This window comes from Struthio camelus, chromosome 30 (assembly GCF_040807025.1).
Source record: "Struthio camelus isolate bStrCam1 chromosome 30, bStrCam1.hap1, whole genome shotgun sequence".
Classification (NCBI taxonomy): domain Eukaryota; kingdom Metazoa; phylum Chordata; class Aves; order Struthioniformes; family Struthionidae; genus Struthio; species Struthio camelus.
In genome coordinates, this window is record NC_090971.1 from 5,035,634 (window position 1) to 5,060,072 (window position 24,439).

A 24,439-nucleotide genomic window follows, 5' to 3' on the forward strand; every position below is an offset into this window, starting at 1 on the left:
AGGTAATTTATAGCATAAATGCTCCAATTAAATCAATAAACCACAAGGATTAAGACAATCAAAGGAAGGAAATGAATGTTATGTTTGGCACAGCCTACACACAAGCCCTCTCTTATCATGAAAAGCATCATGATCAAAAGGTCTCCCAAAGAAAATTATTTTAGCCGCCAGGGTGAATTTCTCAGCTTACTTCAGGGCATGCCCCTAGGTGCAAGACCTTTGTCTTCAAGTCTGATTCTCAAGTGTGTATGAATAAACTCCTCCTTCCCTTTGGTCTTAGGATAGCCTGGGATACTCAGATCTAGGCTAACCAATTTCTTCTTGTAGTCTGTAGTCAGATAAACTATTTTCCATCAGGACTTGATAGATCAGAGCATAGCCTTGCCTCCTGCTGGAGTAAGGACACATGCAGTCATTCTGACACCTGCTGAGCTGCTCTAGGGTTAAAACAATTTCCCCAGGGATATTCAAGACTCAACTGGAAATGACCCTGAGTAACTGATCTAGCTTCAGTGTTGGCTTTGCTCTGAGTGGGGACTGTGTCAGATGATCTCCAGAGGTCCTTCCAAGCAAAATTATTCTCCATTTCTAATATATTACATTTATTAGTTTGTATACTATGAAATATATCAAAGAGGTAATAAATCACCCTAATGAAGAATTCCTGAAGACTGATATTGATCATGTGTGGGACTTAATTCTCCTCTGATGAGTCCTTGATTAACACATCAGAGTTGATGGGCATCTAAACTCTGCAGACTCATTTATAACTAAAGAACTGCAGTGAAATGAAAGCCAGAAGACAGTGCTATGATGCAACAGGGTTTTAATACAAACAAGAAGTGGAATACACTCTTGCAGTATGAGACAACATAGAGACAAAGAATGTAATTTCCATTTCAACAAGGACTACAACCAGTTAGTCATTCAGAGGAGCACACTGCTCACAAGACATTCTTCTTTCAGCTGTACACTTTCACAGTCAAGTCCCATTACTTGACCACATTACACATTACTTGACTACATTACCCATTAAGTCCCATTACACTTCCTCTATTCAGGTTCAGAAAGAACAAAGCATAACATCAGCAGACGGTAAAGTAGTGTAACATTGGGATCATAAGCCTCAGACAAAAATATAGCACAAAGAAAAAATTGTAGGCTGATTTACAGAGATTCCAAGCAACCACTGCTCCTACTGACTTCAGCAGGAGCAGGGGCTGCTTGGTATGTCTAATATCCAGGCCTGTATGTCAACCGTTAGTTTGCATCTTATTGGCTCTTGTCTCATGAATCTTTCTTAAAGACTTAAAATGACCCACAGTTTCCATAGCGATATCTATAGAACCCCCTATTAAAAAAGGGGAAACAATTTCTGCCAAATCCTGAAAGAAATGAGTTTCGGTAAATACTGCCAATGCGAGAGCCTCCACCACCGCATGAGCCCTCCCCACCATACGAGCCCCCCATACCACCATACGAGGACCCAAAGCCATAGGAAGACCCCCCACCATAGGAGCCGCCAGATCCCCCACCATAGGAACCACCAGATCCATAGGAGTTGTCCCCACCACCGAATCCCATGCCCCCGCCTCTGAAGCCATTTGAACCCTCAAGCTCAGGCTCGGCAGTTCCCACGAAGCTTTCCTGAGGGCACGAGCTGATAAGGGGTCCTGGGAAAGTCACAAGAACAGGCGGCGCAAACACGATTGCTCTTGAATCTGCGCATGAGGTAATGCACGGTTCATTCCAAGCATTGACAAATGGTTGCGGGCACGTCACTTCACATGGTGGAGCGCAGCGGGAGCTAAGCATCTGTCCGTAGGAAGACATCTTTCCAGAAGGCAAGTCAACCTGAAACGCACAGTGTGCAACAGCCTGATAGAGTGGGCAGCCACGGGAGCAAAAGAACAAATGGTATTATAGTAACATGGGTTGTGCAGACATGTTGAATGGTGTTCATCTGACCAGATGAACGTGAAATCATACATGTCTGACTGAGTCGTCCACGCTCAACTTAGAGTTTGTGGTGGTGGGAAATAAAAAATAAAATAAAATAAATGAAAAACAGCTGCATTTTGTTCCACCCCGAAGTAGACCTGTACATTACAGGTCTGTTCAATCAGGTGAGATGAATTGCTGTGTAGAGACTTCCAGTCTGCTCCTGTTTCTCCTGTGTGTTGTTGCTCTATCGCCCTGTCGCCTGTTCCCTAAATGAGCCCCAGGAAGAGCTGTTTGTCCCTCTGCCCTTTCCTTACATCCCTGGCCCTTGCTGTATTTTTTTTTTTTTTTTAAATCTGGGAAGCAGTTCTATTCTGAAAATGTTTTGTGAGTGTCTTGCTTCCACAGTTAATCTCTCTAAAGAGATAACTACTGAGACTTTGACTCTTACCCGTTCCATGCTCATACATCTTTTCTTAACTGAGCTTCCAAGTAGCTCCTTACATTTTTTGCTGCCTCCTACCATTGTAGCAAACTTCATCCTCTCTTGTCCATGCTGAGACTGTCTGCATAAATTCCCATGTGAACCGAAGAAGTGCTGCTATGTTTGTATTACAGGACAGAAATAAACAGGACAAGCTCCCTGTTTTTTTCCAGCATCCCTTTGTGCAACGATAGAGGAGCTGGAATGAGGAGGTGCACTGAATTCTTGCTAATGAAAGCATTTATTTGAAATTCACATTTTTCTTCTGGTCGCTGCTAAAGCACTATTGCACTAGCCATTGTACAAATGTGTAAAGTAAGAGACTTTTCTGTCCCCAGATTTTCCAATGCAATTGGGCAGAAAAATTCCGTAATAATAGTAGGAATAATTACTCTTGGTATTTATACTAAATGAGTCTTTAAAAAAAAAAAAAAAAAGTCTCATGTGACTTTACAAGACTACAAAGCAAATCTCTGGCAGAGAGTAAGACCTTTAAGCGTATATTTTGACTCCATGCAGGGTGCCAAGAGCATAACACAGCTTTTCTTATCAGCCAAAACATGTGAATGGTCAAAAACATAGAAACTGATTAATAAATCTGTAAGCCAGATAGGCTGCATCTGGAACTCCTTAAACGTACAAATAATTTTAGAATAAATATAGTACAAAGTAGTAAGGGAGACCTTGTTAATGAAAAGAAAGGCTAGATGCTTATGTAGAATGAATTTGCCCAGTTTCAAAGTAGCTACATCAATCAAGCCCCACGAGAGCTGGGGTCCTCACTGACTGATTTTATTGCTAAATTCTTGGAAACTGCAATATTTAGTTCAACACCTGAGCCAGCATCCTGTTCTCAGACTTTATACAGCAGCTCTACCTTTCACAGATGGATTTACCTGTTTCTTAGAAGTTGTAGGTCTCTGTTCTATACACGAACTCGGTCAAAGAGAGAAACAGTGGAAGTAACGCTGACTCTTCCCCAGCAGTGCAAGACCAGCAGCTTTCATTTATTCTCCATTGAGACAGATGCCCAGTTCCCAGGAATTGCTACTATTCACATTTCTTGAAAAACCTATTCTTTTTTTTTTTTTTTCTTACACATGGCAATTGCCTACATCCACCTCTATTCACAAGTTACTGTTTCCAAGAAAAATGCTTTTAGACAAATGACTTACACCAATACCACTAAAATAGGGTAGGATATAGCCTTATATTAAAACTATCTATACATCAATTTCTCTAATTATGAACTAATACAATAAAATAAGACTTACCCAATCACCAAGAGGAATAAGTCAGCAGAAGCAGCTGAAGAGACCTGAGTTCTGAGTACTTTTATATGCTGTCTCAGAGAATAGAAAACGAGAGACACTTTTACGCAACCATTCTCTACATCTTACGAAATAAAAAGTTTTCCCCAGGTAATGCCTTCCTTTGTTGCAATTGTTTTGATAACAGCTTATGGTTATTGGTTAATTTCCAGTCTTACACAGCATGATGCACACATTTACCCCATCTTATCCTTTCACTGAAAAATCTCAGGAAACTGAGTTTGGTTTAGTTTTCACTTAAAGCTTGCCCTTGTGGAGGTAGCTCAGGTCATCAACACTTTGCTAGTAAGGGCCAGACTCTAGTTTATCATTTGACATCTCAGATAACAACAGCTGGGGACCTGGTGGCATTTTTCCCTTTTAAAGGTAGGAAATCGCTTTCTGCAGATTTTATGTAAAATAGCCAGTAACGTCCCACTAACAGCAGTGGGAACGGAGCATACTGCTTGGTCCTGTCCTTTGGACACATGTCCCCACACATGAAAAAATAACATCCTGACTAAGTAGGAATTAGCAGAAACTGAGCAGAAACTCTCCTGTGAGCCCCAGGGTCAGGCATAACGATTCAGTTAGAAATTCAGCTGAAGAGGGGCACCTGGGTAGGCTTTTACAACACTGCATCAGTTCCTGCTCTCAAGAAATCATTCCCTTCCAAAAATTACTAATAAGTGTGAAAATCTTGAATTTCTCTTTTTCAGAGTTTATGCTGAAGTCTAGTAAGAGGAGAGGACAATACACATTACCTGTGGGACTAGCATCTCCTGAGGAACCATTACTTGAAGTACACGTCCATAATCTCACTCAGAATAAATTCACAGGCTATGGCAAATACTGAGTCTGTGATTCACATAACCACATTTATATCATAAATCTCTTAACTATCTTCTTGTGGCAAATTATTAAAACTAGAGCTAAAAAAGTATAGATGATTTTATGTCTGCTGACCATGAAATCAGTGCAATGGCCAGAGGAACATGTGCAGCCAATGGAGATAATGACAACAAGCTGCACAGAGTAATGAGTCACATAATTTGTGGGAATAACAAGTAACTAATAATTGCAATCACTGATAGCTGAAGCAATTGAAACAGCTACCAAACAAAATATTATATAAGAGTAAATAAGGATTTCTTTGTTCTTGAGGTTGTTCAACAGTACCTATGACAAGTTCAAAACACGGCTTTCCAGCTACCCACATCCCAGGCTGCAGAAAATTGCACTGGTTTGACCATCTATATCGTTTCTATAACTGATATTTTTCATTAGCAGTTGTAAATAATGGTGAATGCATCTTCTACCAAAGGTAGAAAGTCATGAAAGCAGATTAGAGTTTTCAAGACCAAACTGGGGTCAGCCTTCACATGCTGTAGATATCTTTGAAAAATAAAAGATAAAATACAAAGTGGTAATTGGCAATATACTAGCATAACTTTTCATATTGCCTGAAACTCAGTTGTCTTATGTTAGTAATTTATGTCAGCTGAATAGATGATCCCAAAATGTTTACAGCAAAAATTATTATAAAGACAGAGAAACAGATATCTTCCTTTAGCAAACAAAAGCTAAACACATACATAATCATTATACTTAATACATATCTAAATAAATCTAAGTAAACTACAAAGAAAAAACACTGCTTCATATAATAGACCACCTCAGGGATCTTCTGCTTTCCTTTAAAAAACTTGTTGCTTCATAGACAAAACAGCAGACTACATCAATCTGCAGTCTGGTCAGGCTGAGGAAGCTCAAACTTGGCTTTACAGCTTTAGATTTAAACTCACCTCATGTAAGGTAATTCCAAACCTGAAAGATTCCTTATCTTATTTTTTCCAGGTTTCTGTTGTTGTTGTTGTCGTCAGGCCTTATTGATTTTCCGGTTTTAGAAATCCCAGTGCTGCACTCTGATTCTTACACACCTGCTTTGCATATGAAGATTGAATCTCGAAGAGGAAGCTGATATAATTGCTAGTGCTCTCACCTGTGTCATGCTATAATTTTCTAAATTGGTCTGAAAGTTCATTTGTCTGAAAGGCAATAATTCCTATCATTATAAGAGATTATAAGAAAACCTTAATCCTATAAGAAATCCTTAATCTTCATTTTTCTGCAGATTTTATCACAATTCCAGGCAGATTTGAAATACAGTGCTTGTAAGGGAATAACAAATACCCCAATGCGCCAACACAGATCAGCCAAGATGTGGGAAACATATGTATAAGAGTACAATCTGGAGACTATAGCACTGCTTTGGATCCTGGACATCCATGTTTTGGCACAGGTTTCCGGTATGCTGTAAGAGATGTCAGCTGGGAGCTTATTCCCAAGACAGCTCAATCTGCATGGTTAATATTACTGAGTGCTTTTTCATTGCCTAATTGCAAAACTGAAGGTGAAACAGGGAACTAAAGGACTAGCTCACTGCTGTCTGCTCTTTTATTCTCTATCTGTACAGTCAATGCTATTACATGGTTCAGACCATAGTCACATCTCAGATTAGTGTCTTTATATTCATTGTAAATTGTGCTTTACACTTACTTGATTTTCTTTGGTCATCTTTACTGAAGAAAAAAGTCTTTTTTGTACTGGCAGCCTGGTCCTCTCCCAGTGTTTGGAAGTATTTGATGTGAGTTACTCAGACTGTGCTGTTGGTAAGGGAAACCTTGTGACTGTGGGCTGTGTTGAACCAGGCAGAGTTCAAGACAACCAAAAAAAGAAAAAGAAAAAAAGCCTAGGTTGATGAAGGAGCCCGTAGCTTTCCAGAAACATGGATGTTTCCCCCACAACGGAAAGTCATTACTTCTTAAAAGCAGATCCCTATCTGTCTCTCCTCTCTCAGGCTTTTATCTTATATTTATAACAATCTCCTCTAGTAACAATTTCTTCTAATATAAACTCCTGCTTGCATGTTCTTTCAGCCATTCAAACACGTCATTGCGAGTGTCTGAAAGTGGGACTTGATTATGAAATGCTGTGGTTGAAACTGGAGAAAGGAGGACACTGGGGTGAGAGTCACTGCCAGTGGGCAGAGATCTGAGTCCAGCAGACACACTCGGGGAGCCTGGAGATCCATCCATCCAGGCACTTTTCCATTAACGCTTACATTTCACCTACTGAGCACTTCTGCGGTCTCTCCACATTATTGTCCAGCTGTACCTGAGTGCACTGGAAGTTTAGGAATCCCCCAGACGTGGAGACCCACATTTGGACACTGGTGCATGCCCCAGTTTCCATTTGCACTAAAGCTTTCTTCAATTCTTTTGCCGTTTCCATGCTCCTCACTTAACTCCCTTTCAGCAAAACTCACCTGCTCCTAAGGGCAATTGCTGGTCGATGACCCCAGTCTACTCATCTTTCATTCACAGCCTGGATGCCTGTTCCCATCTCCAAGTATTTAATGGCAAAAGACAGGTCATGTTCATTAAGTGCAGCTCTCGTTACATGGATTTCACCTCTTATGGAAAGAACTGGTTACATTTTCTAGCTACAGTGTAACAAAAGGTGGTGATTAAATAATTATATATACAAATAATTCTCAAGCTGAAAAATACCTCTCCACCACTAAATGAGATTTGCTTGGAATGCAGGAATAATTATGCTATCACGATCATTTCATGCATCTTTCCCCTTAAAAATAGAACAGGACTAATGCTCTTTAATGTGTGAGTGCTGCTCTGCTCGATAAAACCTGAGGGTATACTAAATTGCAGCCCAAGATGCAGCTGCAGCTTGTATCTTGCTGAAGCTGCACACAAAGCACGGACCACCCAAGCATGTTTTCCAGGCCGGAGCTGCCTGGTTGGACCAACAACGGGGCCATGCTGGCCTGAGGGCTGCCGGGTGATCCCAGGGCCACAAAGGAGGAAGAAGTGGCACAGCAGGAGCTGAGGTTACAGTGCTGTCCTGCAAAGGAGCCCAGTCCCTCGCCACGCAGCCAACTCTTTGGAGGAGACTCAGATCTCCTCACCATCAGAGCTGCAGGAAGGAGGCAAAGGACTTCTCTCACCTGCTGAGAACTGAGAAGCTCATGACAGTGAGCAGGGACACAGCAACGTGCACTCACTGAAATGGGAATCCCACATTCAGACAAATACAGCCTGGAATAGCGCTTCTGTCCCATGGCGAAGAGTGGAGAAAGGGCCTGGGATTAACTGGGCCTTCTTAAATGCAAGTATGATAGAGCCACATATAGACCTGTTTGCTGGCTGGTGAGGTGGGATTTGCTGAATCCAGTTTTGGATCACTTGGACTGGGGCATCCCACCTGGGCAAATGACACATTTTCAATACTTGCCTAGTGCTCATGGCATCTGTTGATGCCGTAAGAGTGAACCCATAGCTCTGCACCACTTCATGGCTCACAAAGGTGTGGCACCAACATCCGATTTAATAACCTGTTAATTCCAAAGCTGTACATTAAATTTTCATCCTGGTTCATTATCTAATTAAGCCTGTCAATCTCAACAATAAAAACTAGCAGGCTGGCAGCTGACTTTCAGTGCCTTCAAGCCTGTTAGGCTGAAAGAGTTTTAGTTGGGTGGAACAGGACTCTGTTAAACTAATTTATAGTCAGGCTTAGTCAGGGATAGTAGAGCTCTGCTCTACGCGATACTGTCTAAATTACAGAGCCAGTTCCCCTTCGGCTGTCAACATCTACATCATGTTGCTCTTTCCATGGAGTCGACAAGGCTAAAATTCCAGCTTGGGTAAAAAGCTGTCATCAAGGTCAATGCACTCTTTCATTGTCCCTGGTAACCCATGTCACAGCTGGAAATGGGATTTAAACTGAAAGAGCAGAGAGATGTAGAGGAACACAAAACTGAGGAGGGGGCAGCAGACTCACCACTGGCCCGGGCAGTACGGACAGAAAACACCAAAACAGGCATTTTCAAAAAAAAAGGGAAATGCGTTAAAAGGGAAAGTAGGAAAGACCAAGAGCGATGGCCAAATTGGCAGAGAGAGGCAGTATTATGAGACATATTGGCTTTTCTTAGGCTGTTGACCAAAATGTCTTAATATAGGACTTAGGCAGACTGGTAAAGAAGATTGAGGACTGAAGAAAATGCCACATGTTACCACATGCTGCCTGGACGCTAACGCCATGCCCATGTATCAGACAGCAGAGCGCTACGGTGTATGGAAGGGGTACCACACACAAATTTACCCAAAAGGGATCAAACTGGAAATCCCTAAGCTGAAGGGCTAATGGCTTTTCCCTAAAAAGGTTCAGCAAGGATCTTGGAGGACAATCTTGCACAGACAGGTTCATTTTCAAGAACAGTCGTCTGTTTTCAGGCACATACTTTTAAAAAATAATAATTCATGAGTCATCTTCAACCGGTGAAAGTTGGTTCCTGAAGCCTGTTGTGTAAGTGGATTATCAAACTGCTGGGACCGCCAGACTGGATGGGGTGGAGGTAATGAGTCAAGATCGGGTCTTTGGGATCGCAGATTCCTGACAACTCCACCCTGCAGACAACCTCATTATACTATTTTTCACAACACTTTTTGCGTGAGCAAGGCAAACAACACAAGCTTATATCTCTGCCCTGCCTCCCAGCTTATCTGGGGTGTGGCACTGAGATCCAGCTCACAGACCAAATCTTCCAAGATATATTAATTACATCTTCATGTTGGATCGATTAAGTAGGGCATATGCTAATGCCTGCAAGACAAACAAGCTAATTTACAGGAGTTTCCATCCTATGGAAGGAAAAATTCAAGTTATTCCAAAGTTGCAGCTTTTGGGAATTTACTTAGCACGCGGGAAACCAGCAGAGTGATGAGAGGCAACTCTATGGGCCCTTTTTTGCCTAGAAAGCAGCTAGCTAAGCCGGCATTGAATTGGATTGATTTCCTAGTTGAGGGCACCACGTATATTTGGGACCCTCATTTGGGAAAAAAAAAGGTTTATTGGAGGCAGGGAGCACACACAGACTGCTCGTCTCTGCAGCCCATGCTGAGCTGGCAGCCTCCCAGGGAGATGGGGCTGGGCTCTGCAAGCCGGGAGCCTGGCCGAGGTCCAGGCTTGTTAGCATGTTTTCTATACGATTTTTTCAGTGCTGTATGGTTTTCACATGACAGCTTATCAGATCAGCTTTTTCCAAGGAAGAGATGCTTTGTCAGAAAAGTTGCCCATCCCCTTCCTCTCCGGAGCAATAGGCTGGTGCCAAGTTTCCTGCAGACCCTTTTCTCTTTGAAGTCTTTGGAAAAACAACTGCACCTGGATGTGACCGCAAGGGCCACTTGCACAATAAAGTGGATACTGTCATATTCACCACATCTGCCTCTGATAGGGTGAACAACACAGACAACTGAGGGGAAATCAATAAATACCAGCCATCACAACTAACTAATCAGACTTTACAGAATTAACGTGTGCCAGCTTTCACATTTCGCTAGGGTTAAGCGACCTTATATTTGTGTTAAGGACAAATCTGCAAAACTGCCTAGGAATTTTCTTCCACTTGTATTGAACTGGGTGTTTAGCTTGCGAAGACTAACAGAGGTGCCTCAGTATAACCACAGTAATAGTCTTCTTGGGACCAACTGGACAATGCTTGCCCTTAAAGCAAGAGGTGAGCGCAAAACGTCAGAGGAACAGAAGCTTAGAATTTTTTCTTTTTTTTTTGGCAGAGCACTGAAATTATAAGATTACATCATATACAAAAGCATATAAGTTTGCTGTTGATTATAGCATTCACATTCAATATTTTATCCAGGAAAAAAAAAAAAAAAAAACAAAGATTGCAGGAGGCTGTTTTTTTCCTGAAACAAGTAAGAAGGAAGAATTTCTCAGGCTGAACACATCATTCCTTTTCACCTTGTTGTTGCTGAAAGATCAAGCCCTGAACTCTCACAACCAGAAGTGCTATTTAACAGGCTGAGGAACAAATGAAAGATGTGAGACAGGAGTGAAAATGAAAGGCGAGTGCTGGCAGATAGCAAGAGGGAGCTGATCTGTGCTCAAAACTGCTCACCCATGGAGTGATGTTCACCATCTAGATTTCCCCAGTGGGCACCTGCAAACCACAAGTGGAGAAGAAAGAAAACCAGAAAACCACTGTGATAATGCAGAATTTGTTTAATAGGAAGGAAAAGGACAGGAGGAGGCTGCTAGAAGCAAGAACATGGGGTGTGTACAGTGTGCAGTTCCAGACACGGAAATGCTATTACAGTTTCACTGCATTAAAACACCTTTCCTTTACTCCAATGTATACTTCACCAAATATTTTTTCCCCCTTTCTGTTAGGCAAAATATAAACAGAGGCTCAATTTTGTTTCCGCTATACTTCTTCCCAGCAATGAAAGTGAAAGCTGTGAACAAGTGGCCTGTGTATATGCATTTATATTTAAAAAAGGAAAAAGTGAATTTCCTGGGCCTAGACAAGGCCAGTCTAACCAGCTTTAGTAGTAAAAAGGGGTTGTTGTGTCTTAATTAACTACATTTGCATTCATCTTGAAACAACTACCTTCTTCATTTTCCTGGCAAATTAATGCCAAAAGAACCAATTGGTAACGAGAATCAGATCCTGGACATTTCAAACTTTCTTCCAATAAATACTAGAATCAGGGGCATTTTGTGAGCCTAAGCACCTGCCTGAGAATGTACTGGAGGAAAAAGTTTTGAAGCTAAGGTAAAACATCATTTAAGAGAGACATAGGTAAGGCTATTTTAGAGAGGCAGTCGGGATCCACGAGGCCTTGGCACTGGCCGGGTGGTGCGGGCAGAGCTAGGCTTCCGAGGTCTCATTTTCTTCAGTATCTGTATTTTCAGTATCTGCATTTTCCATTTCTGGTTTCTCCTTCTCTGGAGGATGCTCTTCCTTCTGGTTATGGGAGGACTTGTAGTGCCTGTATCTCAGCCTGTTGCAAGGGTGCATCCAGTGGGACAAATACACGCATGAGGATCTTGGGGCATACTGAGGCTCGTAATTTGGGGACACTCTCTCGACAGATGTCTCTGAGCACACAAATTCCGCCCGCAGGGAGGTCTGCGGGGCAGGTGCACATGCCTCCAGGACTGCGGAGCTTCCCACTACTGTCTCCTGTGGGCACGTGCTGAGGATCGGCCCTGGGAACGTCACAACGACAGGAGGCGGGTATATAATGACTCGGGACCCTCCGCAGGACACAACGCATGGGTTGTTGCAGCTGGTGGCAAGAGGCTGTGGGCACCACATGCCACACAGATGGCAATGTTGTCCTGCACACCACTCCCCTGTGAAGGACATCTCAGAGAAACAGAAACGGTGGCCAACCTGAAGCACACACAATGGAGATCACAGCGGTGTTTCTCAAAAAAGCGTTTGCACCTCATGCCTCCACCCTCTCAAAAAGGACCCTTGGGCCTCTGGGTTAGACCCCTCCTCCATTACATCATCTCGCTGGCATCCCTTGCCCACAGGCTGTTTCCACCTCCACGCCCACCCAGCGCCTCTTCTCCCTCTTCCATTTGCAGGTCCAGGCTCACCCAGGCACCGAGGACAATGAGTTACTGCAGCTGCAGCCCACAAGTTTAATACAACCATCTCCAGCACCATGCAGCCAGTGGTCATCTAAGAACGGGCAGTTAATAGCCCTGTACTAGAGAATGGATAGAAATCTTGCCCGGGATCATTTGGTGTGTCCGCGATACCTCCAACCTCACCTAGCTCTTGTTAGGGTAATCCCTGGTAATTGGGTTTCTGTGCCTCTCCCAAGATTGAGCTGGGTACTGTATCCATGAAAAGCTATGGGCAGGCTCTGTCCTGACAAGCTCATACAGACAAACTAGACAGCATTGACAAAGGCTGGGAGAAAAGATCATTATCGCAGCTTCGCAAGCTGGGAACTGACATGCAAAAGGTGAAGGGACCTGAGCTCAGTGACAGGTGAACACTAGGTGTTAAACTCTTATGGAAATCCAGCCTCCAGATACCTCTGGGAGGTTTGCAGAGACAATCCATGGCAGAGCCAATACCTTCAGAGAGACTTTCAGCACCTAACTTACTGCCCAGACCCTGAATCCACCTTCTAGGCCATTCATAAGGAAGTAATTATAAAACATATTGTGGGATCTATTTGTCAAAGTTTAAAACTGCACAGTGTAGATGATTACCTGTAAAGTAGCCGCTTTATTTCTGTGGCTAGAGAGAAATAGGCAATCAAAGTGCAATCAAACTCCTTCTAAGGTAGGTGTCTAAACAAGTCACATGAAACGCCAATTATGATGGAGAAGGTAAGGGGATCCCTCTTACCTCTCATGCCCAGTATTTCATTTCGGTAGCTGATGTTGAGCATCGACATTCATCAGGAAGCCCCCCCCCCCTTTTTCCCCCCCCCCCCATTCAGTGTGAAAGCAATTGTCCATACACAGTTTCTTCCTAACAGTGCTATGATACAGGGGATTAACTCAAAGAGAGAGGCTCCAGCCATGAACACAGAGCTGTAGGGAAAAACTGACTGAGAAATTAGGGAGACATCGCTGTAGGGAAATAAATTCTTTGTTTGTTCAAGCCTTGTTTTGGCTGCAAACATGATCATTCTGGGAGGAAAGGATGGACACAAGAAGATTTCAATCCCTTCTTAATCCCTTAATTTTATGAATAAAAAGCATGTGGGAAGTAAAAATTTAGAACATCTGGTTTGAGCGTCTCAGATCTCTTCCAATTTTCTTTATGAAAAGAATTATCTAAATTCTACGTGAATTAAGCTTAAACTGCCTTTCATTTTGGATACCACGTAGATATATACAGTTAATTGATAATAATAAAAATAAATTCCTTTTTTGATAAGAATACCTATCCCCATAGATATATTTTTAAGGCTGAATATGGTCCAAGTATGCAACAAAATTTCTGGAAGGCTTTTCTAGAAAGGAACTCACTAATATCATTAGAAACCATAGCATGGCTTAATGTTAAATCCCAGCTCATGTTACAGCAGCATCTTGCTCGATATAATTAGACTGAAGTGAATGGGACTTACCAGCTGTCCAGGAAGAAGTCAAGAGAAATGGTCAGAGGAGCCCTGAATCCTCCAAGTTTTATATATTTTCTTCAACATCCAGGAAGATGAGACAACCTTTGTGCATGAGGTCTTAATTACTTTCCAAACAATTTTTCCCACGTGTAACACTTATAATTACTATAATTATTTTAACGTTGTTTACAGGCATAATTCTTCATAGCACATACTGTTACCTTTTGTGGAATGCCCTTCACATTGTATCTTTACTGTTTAAATTCATCACTGGTGTGATTCTACCAATTCTTTGTCTTAACACGTGAACTCACTTTGCTCCAGTTTGTTCAGCCCTAATTAAGCCTTGGCAATGGGAATGGTGGGTCACAAATGACAATAGATCTCATGCAGATAAGTCAGACGTATCAGCTGCAAGGTACTGGACTTTAAAGCAGTCCTCCAAACCCCCAGCAGCCTGCCCGGCTCCACGCTCTAGACATCGACCTGCTGGTGGGTTACTGGCACCTATCTGCAAGCAGGATCAGAAGGTTAAGAAAGAAAACTGCTGAAGAGAGAGAGAGAGAGGAGGATGTCATCATGTGGTTATTGATGCACTGCCCCAAAACCCTCAGACTTCTCCAGATAAGCTCAGAGTCAAGGTCTGCAGGTAGGACCAGCACATGCAACGCTCAGTTAACTTGCACTAGGCTCCTTAAAACAGCCTCAGGCTGCATACCAAAAAATAAAAAAAAGAAAGCCCCTTTTGGAAATCTTGATTGACAAATTTGATGCATTAGCCACCAAATTTGTCTCCCTCATCCTTCCTTTGCCAGGGCTGAATCCCTCAGAAAGCAGGGGACGATGCAAAGTTGGAGAGACTCAACCTGAAAGCTCAGTATATTGACAGGCATCACTAAATCCACAACAAATTAAAAGACAACTGACAGTCTCCAGCACAAAACTCTGTGGACTAACTGTATTCAAAAAATTTCCTAAAGAGATAACATTGCAGACAAGAAAAACCTCTACATCTATGGATCAAAATACCTAATAGGCCTTAAAAGACTTCCTGATATATAGAAGCATGTTCCCAGTCAGTATCTGCATAGTATCTCTGAATTTGGGGGCACCTCACTAATTTCCCAAGGGTTCAACTGGATTCTTCATAATATGAGTCACTCATCCAAATCACACAGCTTTAGCAGAAGCCTTGCTCTCAGCCCATTTTGAAATTCCAGTTTAAAGAAATGACTGTGAATGCAAACAGAAATGAAAATGCAAAACACCTTGAATTATCAGGGCTCTAAACTACATCCTGTTTATGAGGACGACTTGAGACACCTTAATCAAAAAGTGCATATTTTTAAAGGTACTATTACTCAACCCCAAGGTGTTTGTCTCAGCTAACATGCTATTAATATTATAATGATAAAATACTTTGCATGCATGAAACAGTAACGAATATTTTTGAAATGTTTTGACATTCCATGTTGTGAGGAAATCTCAGCTCCCCAGTCCTAGCTGTCAGGATTACATTCCCATTCTTTCACCAGAGACAAGGAAAAGTTCACACAAAGTTATCTGAAAAGGCAGACCCAGAATTCATGCCTCACAGCAGATGCTAACCCTGCTAACCCATGTTACTGGAGAGTACCATCAATATTAAAAATCATGTTTCATATTCTTTGCTAATTGCAGCTTGTGTATGGAAACCTGTCAGGAGTCTTTGTGACTAAATTCTGAATCAATTTCTGATCATACCCTTTTCCCTTCAAAAGGGGAAAAATGCCCCTAAAAATGGAAATTCCTGTTTCTGTGCCACTTTACCTGCATAGAGTTCAAATACCCAAACTGAACACACACTTAGACTGCCCAATCTTACTTGTAGGAAGAAAAGAAAGCAGAGTTTATGGGGAAAGGCTGTGATTTGCTTCTAATAATACAATTAATCAATCTGCAGGCAGCAACTCAAAGTTATGACAGTCCAAATTTTTAGGTTGTTGTTTAATTTCTGGAACTTTGGTGCTTTCTACACAAAAGCACCTTTGGAAAAGGGAGTAGAAACACAACCCTAAATGTCTGATGCTTTTTAAAACCTTGCACATTATCAAGCTTTGTTAAACCGGTGGCTCCTTCTATGCTAGGACCACTGTCCTGGACACCACTGAGCAGTGGTGGTGTGGGAACATCTTTCTAGCCCATCCTAGAAAGCCCATCTTTCTAGCCCACTGAAAATGGCCATTAGGCAGGTGAAGACAGTAATAAGTTGTTCCCTGAGCATCCTGTTTGCCAGGGTGAATGTGCCCAGCTCTCCCAGCCTCCTTTTGTACTTCCAGTGCTCATCAACCCAGTAGCCTCCATGGTACTTGCTCCCAGATGTCCATAGCTCTGGTGCTGAGGGCCCAAAACCGGGCACAGAGGTGTGGAAGTGCCAGCTGGAGGGCAAGGAGCACTTTCCCTGACCTGCTGGCCACGCTCCTGCAGCCCAGCTTGCAGGCTGCAGAGCTGAGTCACGTTGCCTTTTGGTGACCACCAGAGAGGGAGAGAGGGAGAGAGAGAGAGAGAGATACTTCCCCTTACTAACAAAAAACTGTAGCAGGGGCAGCCTGAGTATGATCAAAGCAGCCAAAGGCATTTGGGTATCTTCAACCTCTTTTCAAATGCTGACTTTAAGACAAAGTTGCATTACTGACCCAGGCTGACAAGACAGCATGAAACACTATCCTCATGCAGAGAGCCAAAAAAAAAGTCTAAGGCACCATTTAACAGCCACGTTTTTGTCTCAGCATGTCAGAGCAACTCTAGTTCTGAGCAAAAGCACAGAAACAGAAGCTCAGATTTTCAGAAGTTCAAAAAACCTTGTCACCAGTCTTTCTTACATTAGTTTGTGCTTGTATAGTGGATCATGATGCTCCATCTCCCTCTAACGGCTGCACGCCCTGCTGCTGCACTGCAGTGCCCAGCGTTGAAAGCAGGGTGCAGACCTGCGCAAGCCTAAAGGAGCCAGAGGGCTCCTGGAAAAGTCTCTGGGAGGCTGAGTGAGGCAAAAGCAGAGCCAGTTTGTAAATCAAACCCCTTTCTTACACCAGCTTATCTGATATGGGGTAGCCAGGAGGTGAATAGCACCTCATTACCCAGGCCTTTCCTCTTGTTTCCATTTAATCCTCAGGGCTAGTGATTTACCAGAAGTTTAAAGTTCTCCCTCGCCACGGAAAGCAAGACTCCTCCTCAACCAGGAGAGAGATCTTGCCAGTAGCATCAATCTCTGTTTTTGTGAGTAAATCTATTATTTTGTTAGAAAAGAAAACCTATGAAAATCCTGCTTGGTCCATTTAGGGTGCTGTAGAGGAGACACAAGGAGATATTCCTGCTGGGATTTGCCCTGGGAGCTGCAGCACGTGCAGGCAGGTGTGCACAGAAATGTGCTTTGGGACTTTGCCCCTTACGTATGTGTTGGGAAATCAAAACCAAGCAAGATAATTATTTCCTGCTATCTAGGAAAACATTATGTCCCAGAAACAGCTGGAGGGGAAAGTTGGCTTTCCATCTGGCTGCAAATTTGTAAACACAGAGTAGTGATGCAGATGGCACTCACAGGGCAGGCTGTGCCTGTGCCAGGTCACGGTGCTGGAAGGGACCTTCTGCCTCATCCTCTCCCCCGTCATCCCAGGCAGCTACCCCATACCACCCTTTTCCTAATTGGATCCAAAGGGGTTTGTCCAGGAACAAAAGCACCCAGGAGAGCAGGGGGCACCAGCAGGGCTCTTGCTCCAGTCCTGTGGTGCAGGACTTCACTGTGTTATGCTCGGTGGCTGGCACACTGGCATGGCTGAGCTGGCAGCAAACTCTCACTGAAGGCTGTATCTCACTACTTCCGCAAAGTCTTCTAAACTCCTGCCTGCACATCTTTTGCTACATCTCCAGCTTACCTTTTTATGCCGAGGTCTGGTCCCACAGCCAGGCAATCTTTCTAGTCCTAAAAGCATAATTGCTTTCATTATTCTATGTAAAGTTGAGCTGCTGCATAATAAAAGGGAATAATTTTCCCTGGCAGTCAGCAATAAAAACAGTTTAGAAAAACAGAATAAATCAGACATGAGAGAGCAGGAATCCAGCCACAACCTGCAATTTAATGTGAGTGGCACAGCCGGCGAATATATTTGACCCAGTCACAGGTTTTTTTTTTTTAAAAAAAGAAAAAACCTGTCACAGGTGCAGACACTATAGCAGAGTTGCATCAATTTAAAGTGCAAAGTCCAAGCACCTGCTCAGAGTTGCTTAACTTCTCACTAAGGTATTTTCTGTTGCAGAATTAACTGGAGTCATAAAAGGAAGGCAATACACCCTACAAATGTAACGTTGAGAAGATAAGGGGAAAAAATGCAGCCAAAGCTTCTTCAGTGGTTGGGAGTAGGAAGAGAGGGAAAGAAATAACCTCAGACCCCGGTTATGTGTCTGGCTGTTTTTGTGACGGCCCCTTGGGCTCCTTCACCAGAGCCATTTTGCAGCACAGCGACTCTTCTTGGCATGGCTTGAACCTTTCCTTCCGCTGGCGTGATGCCGGGACGCATGGGGGCACCCAGACTTGGTGGCACGCGGGGTCATCAAGCCTTTCTGCTGGGCTGCATCCAGCGGCAGCGAGCCCTTGGCGAGGGGCGGCGGCGGGCGCTCCTTCGCCCCTGGTGGCAGCGGACACGGGGCTGCGCACTGCCGCCAGGAGCAGGCGGACACGCACTCCTGTGTCGGGTAGCCCTTCACGCAGCGCTGCAAGGGGAAGCCGCCCTGCTCCTGCACAGTGCACTGCTGCGGCGGGCACTCGGTGCCCCCCTGCAGCGGCCGCGAGTACCCACCGGGCATCGCCGGCAGCGAGCAGCGCTTGGACCCCCCCTGCGCCGTGCATTCGTTCTTGCACGAGGACGAGTACTTGATCCCACACGGTGGGAACCTGAGCTTGCCCGGCTCCGGGCACCTGGGTGCACACGGCGGCAGGCTCTTGGCCACGCGCTTTTTCTCGGTGCAGCAAGTCTCACAGGGCTGGAGGCTCTGCGCAGCACCCGGCTGCTCACTGGACATGGCACAGGGCAGAAGGCGAGAGGTCTCGCAAGCCTCTGGGCCCAGCAGGACGCACTGCTGCACGTAGGGCTGGTGGCACAGCAGGGGTGGCAGGGCCATGCTCGGCTGTGGGCATAGGATGGTGAAGGGCTGCACGTAGCTCGGCCACCTGGGCATCGGGCTCTTGGTCACACTCAGTGGGTGGCACGTGGTGCTGCACACGTCGGCCTGGGGCACGCACACCTGGAGGCTCTCGGTGATGTAGCCCGAGCCTGGCAGGCACAGGTGTTTATACCGCTCCCCATAATAGTGCATGGTCACGCAAGGTGGTTATGCCTGAAAAAAACAGGAAAAAGGCGGATAGTTCACATGTGCATTGGCTATTTGTCCGTGATACGGGATCGGACGTTTCCAGCAGGCTTCACTGCAGGGGGAGCCCGCACCTCAGCCCTGCTGCAGGCTCGCCGTGACTCAGAAGCAGCTGCAACACCTAAGCACAAAAGATGAAAGCCAACCCAAAATTAAAGGTGTGTCCAGGCTGTAATACGCAGGTGTGGCTGCTGTCCATGTGGGTGAGCCCAAGCTGTGGTTAAATTAGCCAGCTCAGGGTAGCAGGGAGCCTGGCACGTACAACGTGTCCTCATGAGCCCATTGGGACAGACAGGCTGAAAGACCTGCGCAATTATCAGGTTTGGAGCTAGCTAGCCTAATACCAGCTTCACTGCCTCTGCAGGCGTTGCAATCCCACCTTTATATTGTCACATGGGCAAGCTTTAAGAAAAGCAAGAACAGAAAATACAAGAGTATTTTCTAAGCATTCAGTAAAACCATAGCGGTAACAAAGGAGGAAACACCGAGTCAAGGACCTCCCGCCTCAGGGGAAGGGACCCAGCAGCATGGTCCAGCAGGTGCACAGCTTCCCACTTGCATTTCCTGAACACCCCTAGTTCTGCCTAGAGTTAGGGCAAGATGCTTTGTCTTCCCCAAACCTATCACTATATGACTATTAACAATACAATGCTGTGTTACTATCATTAATAAAACTTATAATCACTGTAATTATAATAATTATTGACTAATAAAAATAACTAATCTAAAAACAATGATAGCAATGGCTACTACTACATTAAAGTATCTGGTGACTCTTATCAAGGTCAGAGCCTGCTAACATAAGGGGAGTTACTTGCTTCCAGGGGGTTGCTTGCATCTCTGACTTATTTTTATCATTATTAATCAAATAGAAATTTTGATTCATTCAGACTTCACTGGAGAGCTAGCTTGTGTGTTGGTACTGAAGCCAGTTGGCTAGTCGGGGATAGTTGCTCTGTTCAGATCCTGAAATCAGTGGCAAAATTCTCCCCGCTGCTTCCACTACAGGTTTTGCTTTTTCATTTATGGTCTCATATCTGACTGCCGACAGCACTGAGCCCTGTAGGTAGTCGATAGCCTCCTTTGGACTATATCTGAGAAAGTGCAGAGGAGCCAGCAGATCCCCCTCCCGTGAGTCTGCAGTCTGTCCAAAGCGCTTTCCTGGTGGTCTTTAGCACGGGGGAGATGCTCCAGCTCTTCTAGCCGTAGTGCTGGTGGCAGCAGCCCCGCCAAGGACGGGTCTCCTGCAGCCCGCGGACCGGCCCTCTGCCCGCGTCGGCCGCCCGGGAACAAGCCAGCATTTCAGGAGCACCACTAAAAGCCAGACTTACCCGCCTCATCAGTGAGAAGGACCGGAGGGAAGTGCCTGGGAGAGCCCCACGATGGCAGAGCTTTTATACAGTGAATAAGTGCCCCAGGGGAGCGAGGTGGCGTGGCCGTGTGATGTTTGTAATTGCCTGCCAGCCTGAGCCGAGCCACGTGCAGCTCCGTGCTGCTGGGGACAGCTGGCACCGCTGGGGCATCGGGAGGGCCAACCTCCTCCTTTCCATCCCGGGGAGAGACAAAACCAGCCAAAGGGCCTTGAAGGCCAAATACATCACGCACAAAGGCTGCTGGTGACCCTCGCACTGCAAACTCCAGCACGGGGCACCACAACAGCCCTGCCTCCGGGTTGCAAACGCGCCGCAGCTGGGGCTGCAGCTGAGCTGGCGAGGGCGGCGGGGGGCCGGGGGCCAGGGCTGCCCCCTGTGGCTGCATTTCCATGGGGGATTTCCACGTGCGTATGTTGAAAACGCAGTCCAGGAAGGTCCAGGAACTGTTCGCAGGACTTAATTACCGCAGCATGCTGCTGTCCCATCCTGAATAACCTGCCGAAAGAGGTGACGTTTTTCCTGCACAAGGGAGAAACCAGGTGAGCAGGAGAGCTGGGGCAGCCCAGGGAAAGGTGCCTGGATCACGGCGAGCTGCTGCCCTGAAAACTGCCACCCTGTTTCCTGCCCGCCTGCCGACCCTGCCACCATCACTCCTCCCTTTGCACCAGGAGCAAACCCTGGGGAAGATTAACTGCAACATGAGCACCGGTGCCGAGACCGGGAAGGTCTAGGTTTAAGCAAGGTCGAAGTTTTAAGCCTGAGTTTGTTTCCTATTTCTATTTTCACCAGAAATCCCAAAAGGTGTGTTTGTACAGGAGTTTCTTCCCATTTTTGATTTTCCAACAAAAGTCTCCCTCGGTATCAAAGAGAAAATGCAGATGAACTGTGTATTTTCCCAGTCAATGCCAACATTTTGGGAGATGCAATAAACAGAGAAGAACACTTTCTCTAGACTTATCTTGTGTCTGAAGAAAAAAAGCACTAATTCCTACCTGAATTTCTATAAGCTCAGTTGCATTCACTCCCTTTAACTCTAAAGCCCTTTAACTACCAAGCCCTTTTTTAATATTAAATGATCTGACCGGAGATTTTAGAAGTCAGATAGCCACCTGAGAAATGGCAAACAGACTGATACCATTTTTATGAAAAGTCTCTTCAAGCTAGTTCCTGGGCAAGTTCCAGCCCAAGGGGTCCTAAAGCAACGCTAGCATTCAGCTAAGCGTTTCCAGGACAGGTAGCAAATATTAACCCGATGATAACATCACGCTCTGTCATCCAAATACTCCTAATTAGCATCTGCAAAGTTCTCTGAAATCCTTTAATCTCCAAGAGACTCGCAGCGCCACATAGGACGTTATTGCAGGGTCTGTTATTATTCCCAATTAAGCAGAAGGGAAACTGAGGCACACTGCACTGCGGTCACTTGGTGGATGAGTCAGAGCCAGGGCCAGGATCAGGCTCCATCACACCCATCGCTGAAATGCGTCCTCTGCCTCAGCAGCTGCTCCAGCCTCTATCCTGCAGCCCCAACCATGCAAAACCTGGGATTTGCAGGAAAAACGAGTGCCCGGCCCTGGGAAATTGGCTCCTAAGGGAAAGCCGGGATGATGCGAAAGCTCGTCATAACCCCACGCTGCTGCTCCCTTTCCTACTTTAAAGGTGACCCAAAGTGCCTGGTCGCAAGAGCATCCCTTGCTTACATGCTGCCTCTCCAGGCTGCAGCAGCATCGCGATTTCGGGAAGGGGTGCGGTACAAAGGGCCGGTTCCTTAGCGGCAGGAGGCAGCCGGCTGCTGCTGCGGCACGGCCAGGCATTGCCCCATGCGGCTTTTGGGCACCTCCCGGCATCCCAGGGCCGGACGCGGGGCAGCCTCCCAGGCCCAGGCACACCCACTGCCGCCACCTGCAAGGTGTTTTTGCCCTCTGATGTTGCAGGAGCTACTTAGCCTGAGCAGTCACCTTCTCATTTTCCTAATGAGAGGGTATTATTGTAAAATTTTTGTGTTTTTCCTGACAGGAGTTCACTGTATTTAATAAACCCCCCAAAAAAAAAAAAAAAAAGCAAGAACCACCAGAGGGCGGAGGAAAGACAAAATATCTAATTTTGAGGCCATAGAACTGTATTTATTTAAATATATGTAAGTATGAAATAAATATGCATATATATCTGTAATGTGTTTTCAATGTAGCGTAGAGTACACATCTTTAGGCAGCATTAACAACGCAGGTAATGACTTCTGCATCTCAAACTTTTATAAAACAGCAGTGCTATATCTTTCGGCAATATCTTTCTTTTGTTTCAAACTGTATTTTGAATATTAATTAAAGCAACTAAGTGAAAGGAAATGTTAGTGTATAAAAATTTCAGCAAGATTGGCTTCACTGAGCCAGAAATCCCAACTGTAAATGTTTGGGACTCTGCTGATGTCAGCACAGAGCAGCAGGGAATTCAGGGCACCTTCCTAAATGAAGGCCACTGGAATGAGACTTACATATTGTTTGCTTAGCCAATTTACATCTTTCTTCCAAACCTGATCGTAAACGCAGCTATAGTGCAGAACTCGCAGCTTCACGGAGACAAGGTGAACCTGGACATCGCCAGGACTAGCACCACTGCTACCACGAGCTGTAGTGCCACCGGTCCTCTTATGTGTCCTGAGCTGGACTCCTTAGATGGTTCTAGTCTACCTACTTTAATTTTTTTTTTTTATCAGTATACATTTCAATTAGGTGAGACCTTAATGTACTACTAAACTATTTATTACAGCAGACTAAGGAACAAGCCACAGACACCCAGAGAGTAGCCAGGGAAATACAATTGCACCCTGCCCCAAAATAGAGCTGATGTATAGGGGAAATACTGGAAAACAGAGATAAGGAGGAACTAAGCAAAAGAAACTAGTCAGCAGGGGTTAAAAGGAGATAAATAACCCCTGCCCCAAAGCTGTAGGTCACTCTGTTTCCATGAACTCTCATCCCTTCCCCTCTCCGTTTTACCAGGGCCACTTTGAGGCAGAGCAGTACTTCTTCGAATGGCTCGAAATCTTCACTCCCCCCGGCTGGCACTGCTGTGGGGCACATGCGGGCAGACAGTCACTTGCACACTGCTGCGGGACACACTTGGTTGTGCACTGCTGCGGGGCACACTTGGTGGCACACTTGGTGGCACACTGCTGCGGGGCACACTTGGTGGTGCACTGCTGCGGGGCACACTTGGTGGTGCACTTGGTGGCACACTTGGTGGCACACTGCTGCGGGGCACACTTGGTCACACACTTGGTGGCACATTTGGTGGCGCACTGCTGCGGGAAGTAAGTGGTCACACACTGCTGGGGGACGCACTTGGTGGCACACTGCTGCTGGGGGACGCACTTGGTCACATACGGCTGCTGGGAGACACAGGTGGTCACACCCCTGGTTGCACATTGCTGTTGCGGGATGCATGTGGTCGCACACGGTTGCTGGGGGAGGCAGGTGGACACAGACTTGGTTGCACACTGCTGGGGGATGCACTTCGTTGCACACTGCTGCTGCGGCACACACTTGGTCACGCAGGATTGCTGCGGCACACACTTGGCTGTGCATTGCTGCTGTGGCACGCAGGTTGTCACGCACTTAGTCGCGCACGGCTGCTGTGGAATGCACGCGGTCGCATGCTGCAGCTGTGGCACGCACTCGGCTGTGTACTGCTGCCGCGGCACGCACTTGGTCACACACTGTTGCTGCGAGAAACTGGAGCCTGCGAAGCGCTGCTGGGACACCCAGGGGGTCACATACTGCGGGATGCATGGCGCTGAGCCCTGGACCGGCACCGGCTGGCACGAGGCAGCATACATCGGTGGGCGTTTCACGGGGAGGGGTTCCTGGTACATGGAGGGGAGGCGCTGCGGCAGGTAGCACGACATCGTGGCAAGGCTTCAGCAAGACTGCAAGGATATGGGAAAAG

The 24,439-nt window shown here is 45.6% G+C and overlaps 2 protein-coding genes and 1 long non-coding RNA gene across 4 annotated transcripts; all 3 read right to left on the minus strand.

Moving 5' to 3' along the window:
- Window positions 1–812: 812 nt before the first annotated feature.
- On the minus strand, window positions 813–17,826 carry LOC138062888 (uncharacterized). Of its 2 annotated transcripts, none has more exons than XR_011136610.1 (4): window positions 17,630–17,826; window positions 13,725–13,820; window positions 3,700–3,771; window positions 813–1,854 (listed from the first exon to the last, which is right to left on the minus strand). It is a non-coding gene; the product is annotated as an uncharacterized lncRNA (long non-coding RNA). The 2 variants fall into 2 exon arrangements; XR_011136609.1 differs by having other exon boundaries at window positions 3,700–3,767; window positions 17,630–17,759.
- A 284-nt stretch (window positions 17,827–18,110) lies between these two features.
- Window positions 18,111–19,067, minus strand: LOC104144186 (uncharacterized). The gene has a single exon (XM_068922643.1). The coding sequence runs from the start codon at window positions 19,065–19,067 to the stop codon at window positions 18,189–18,191; it is 879 nt and encodes a 292-aa protein (XP_068778744.1). The 3' UTR covers window positions 18,111–18,188.
- A 3,974-nt stretch (window positions 19,068–23,041) lies between these two features.
- On the minus strand, window positions 23,042–24,439 carry LOC104144185 (keratin-associated protein 10-5-like). Its single transcript, XM_009675017.2, has one exon. The coding sequence runs from the start codon at window positions 24,396–24,398 to the stop codon at window positions 23,487–23,489; it is 912 nt and encodes a 303-aa protein (XP_009673312.2). The 5' UTR covers window positions 24,399–24,439; the 3' UTR covers window positions 23,042–23,486.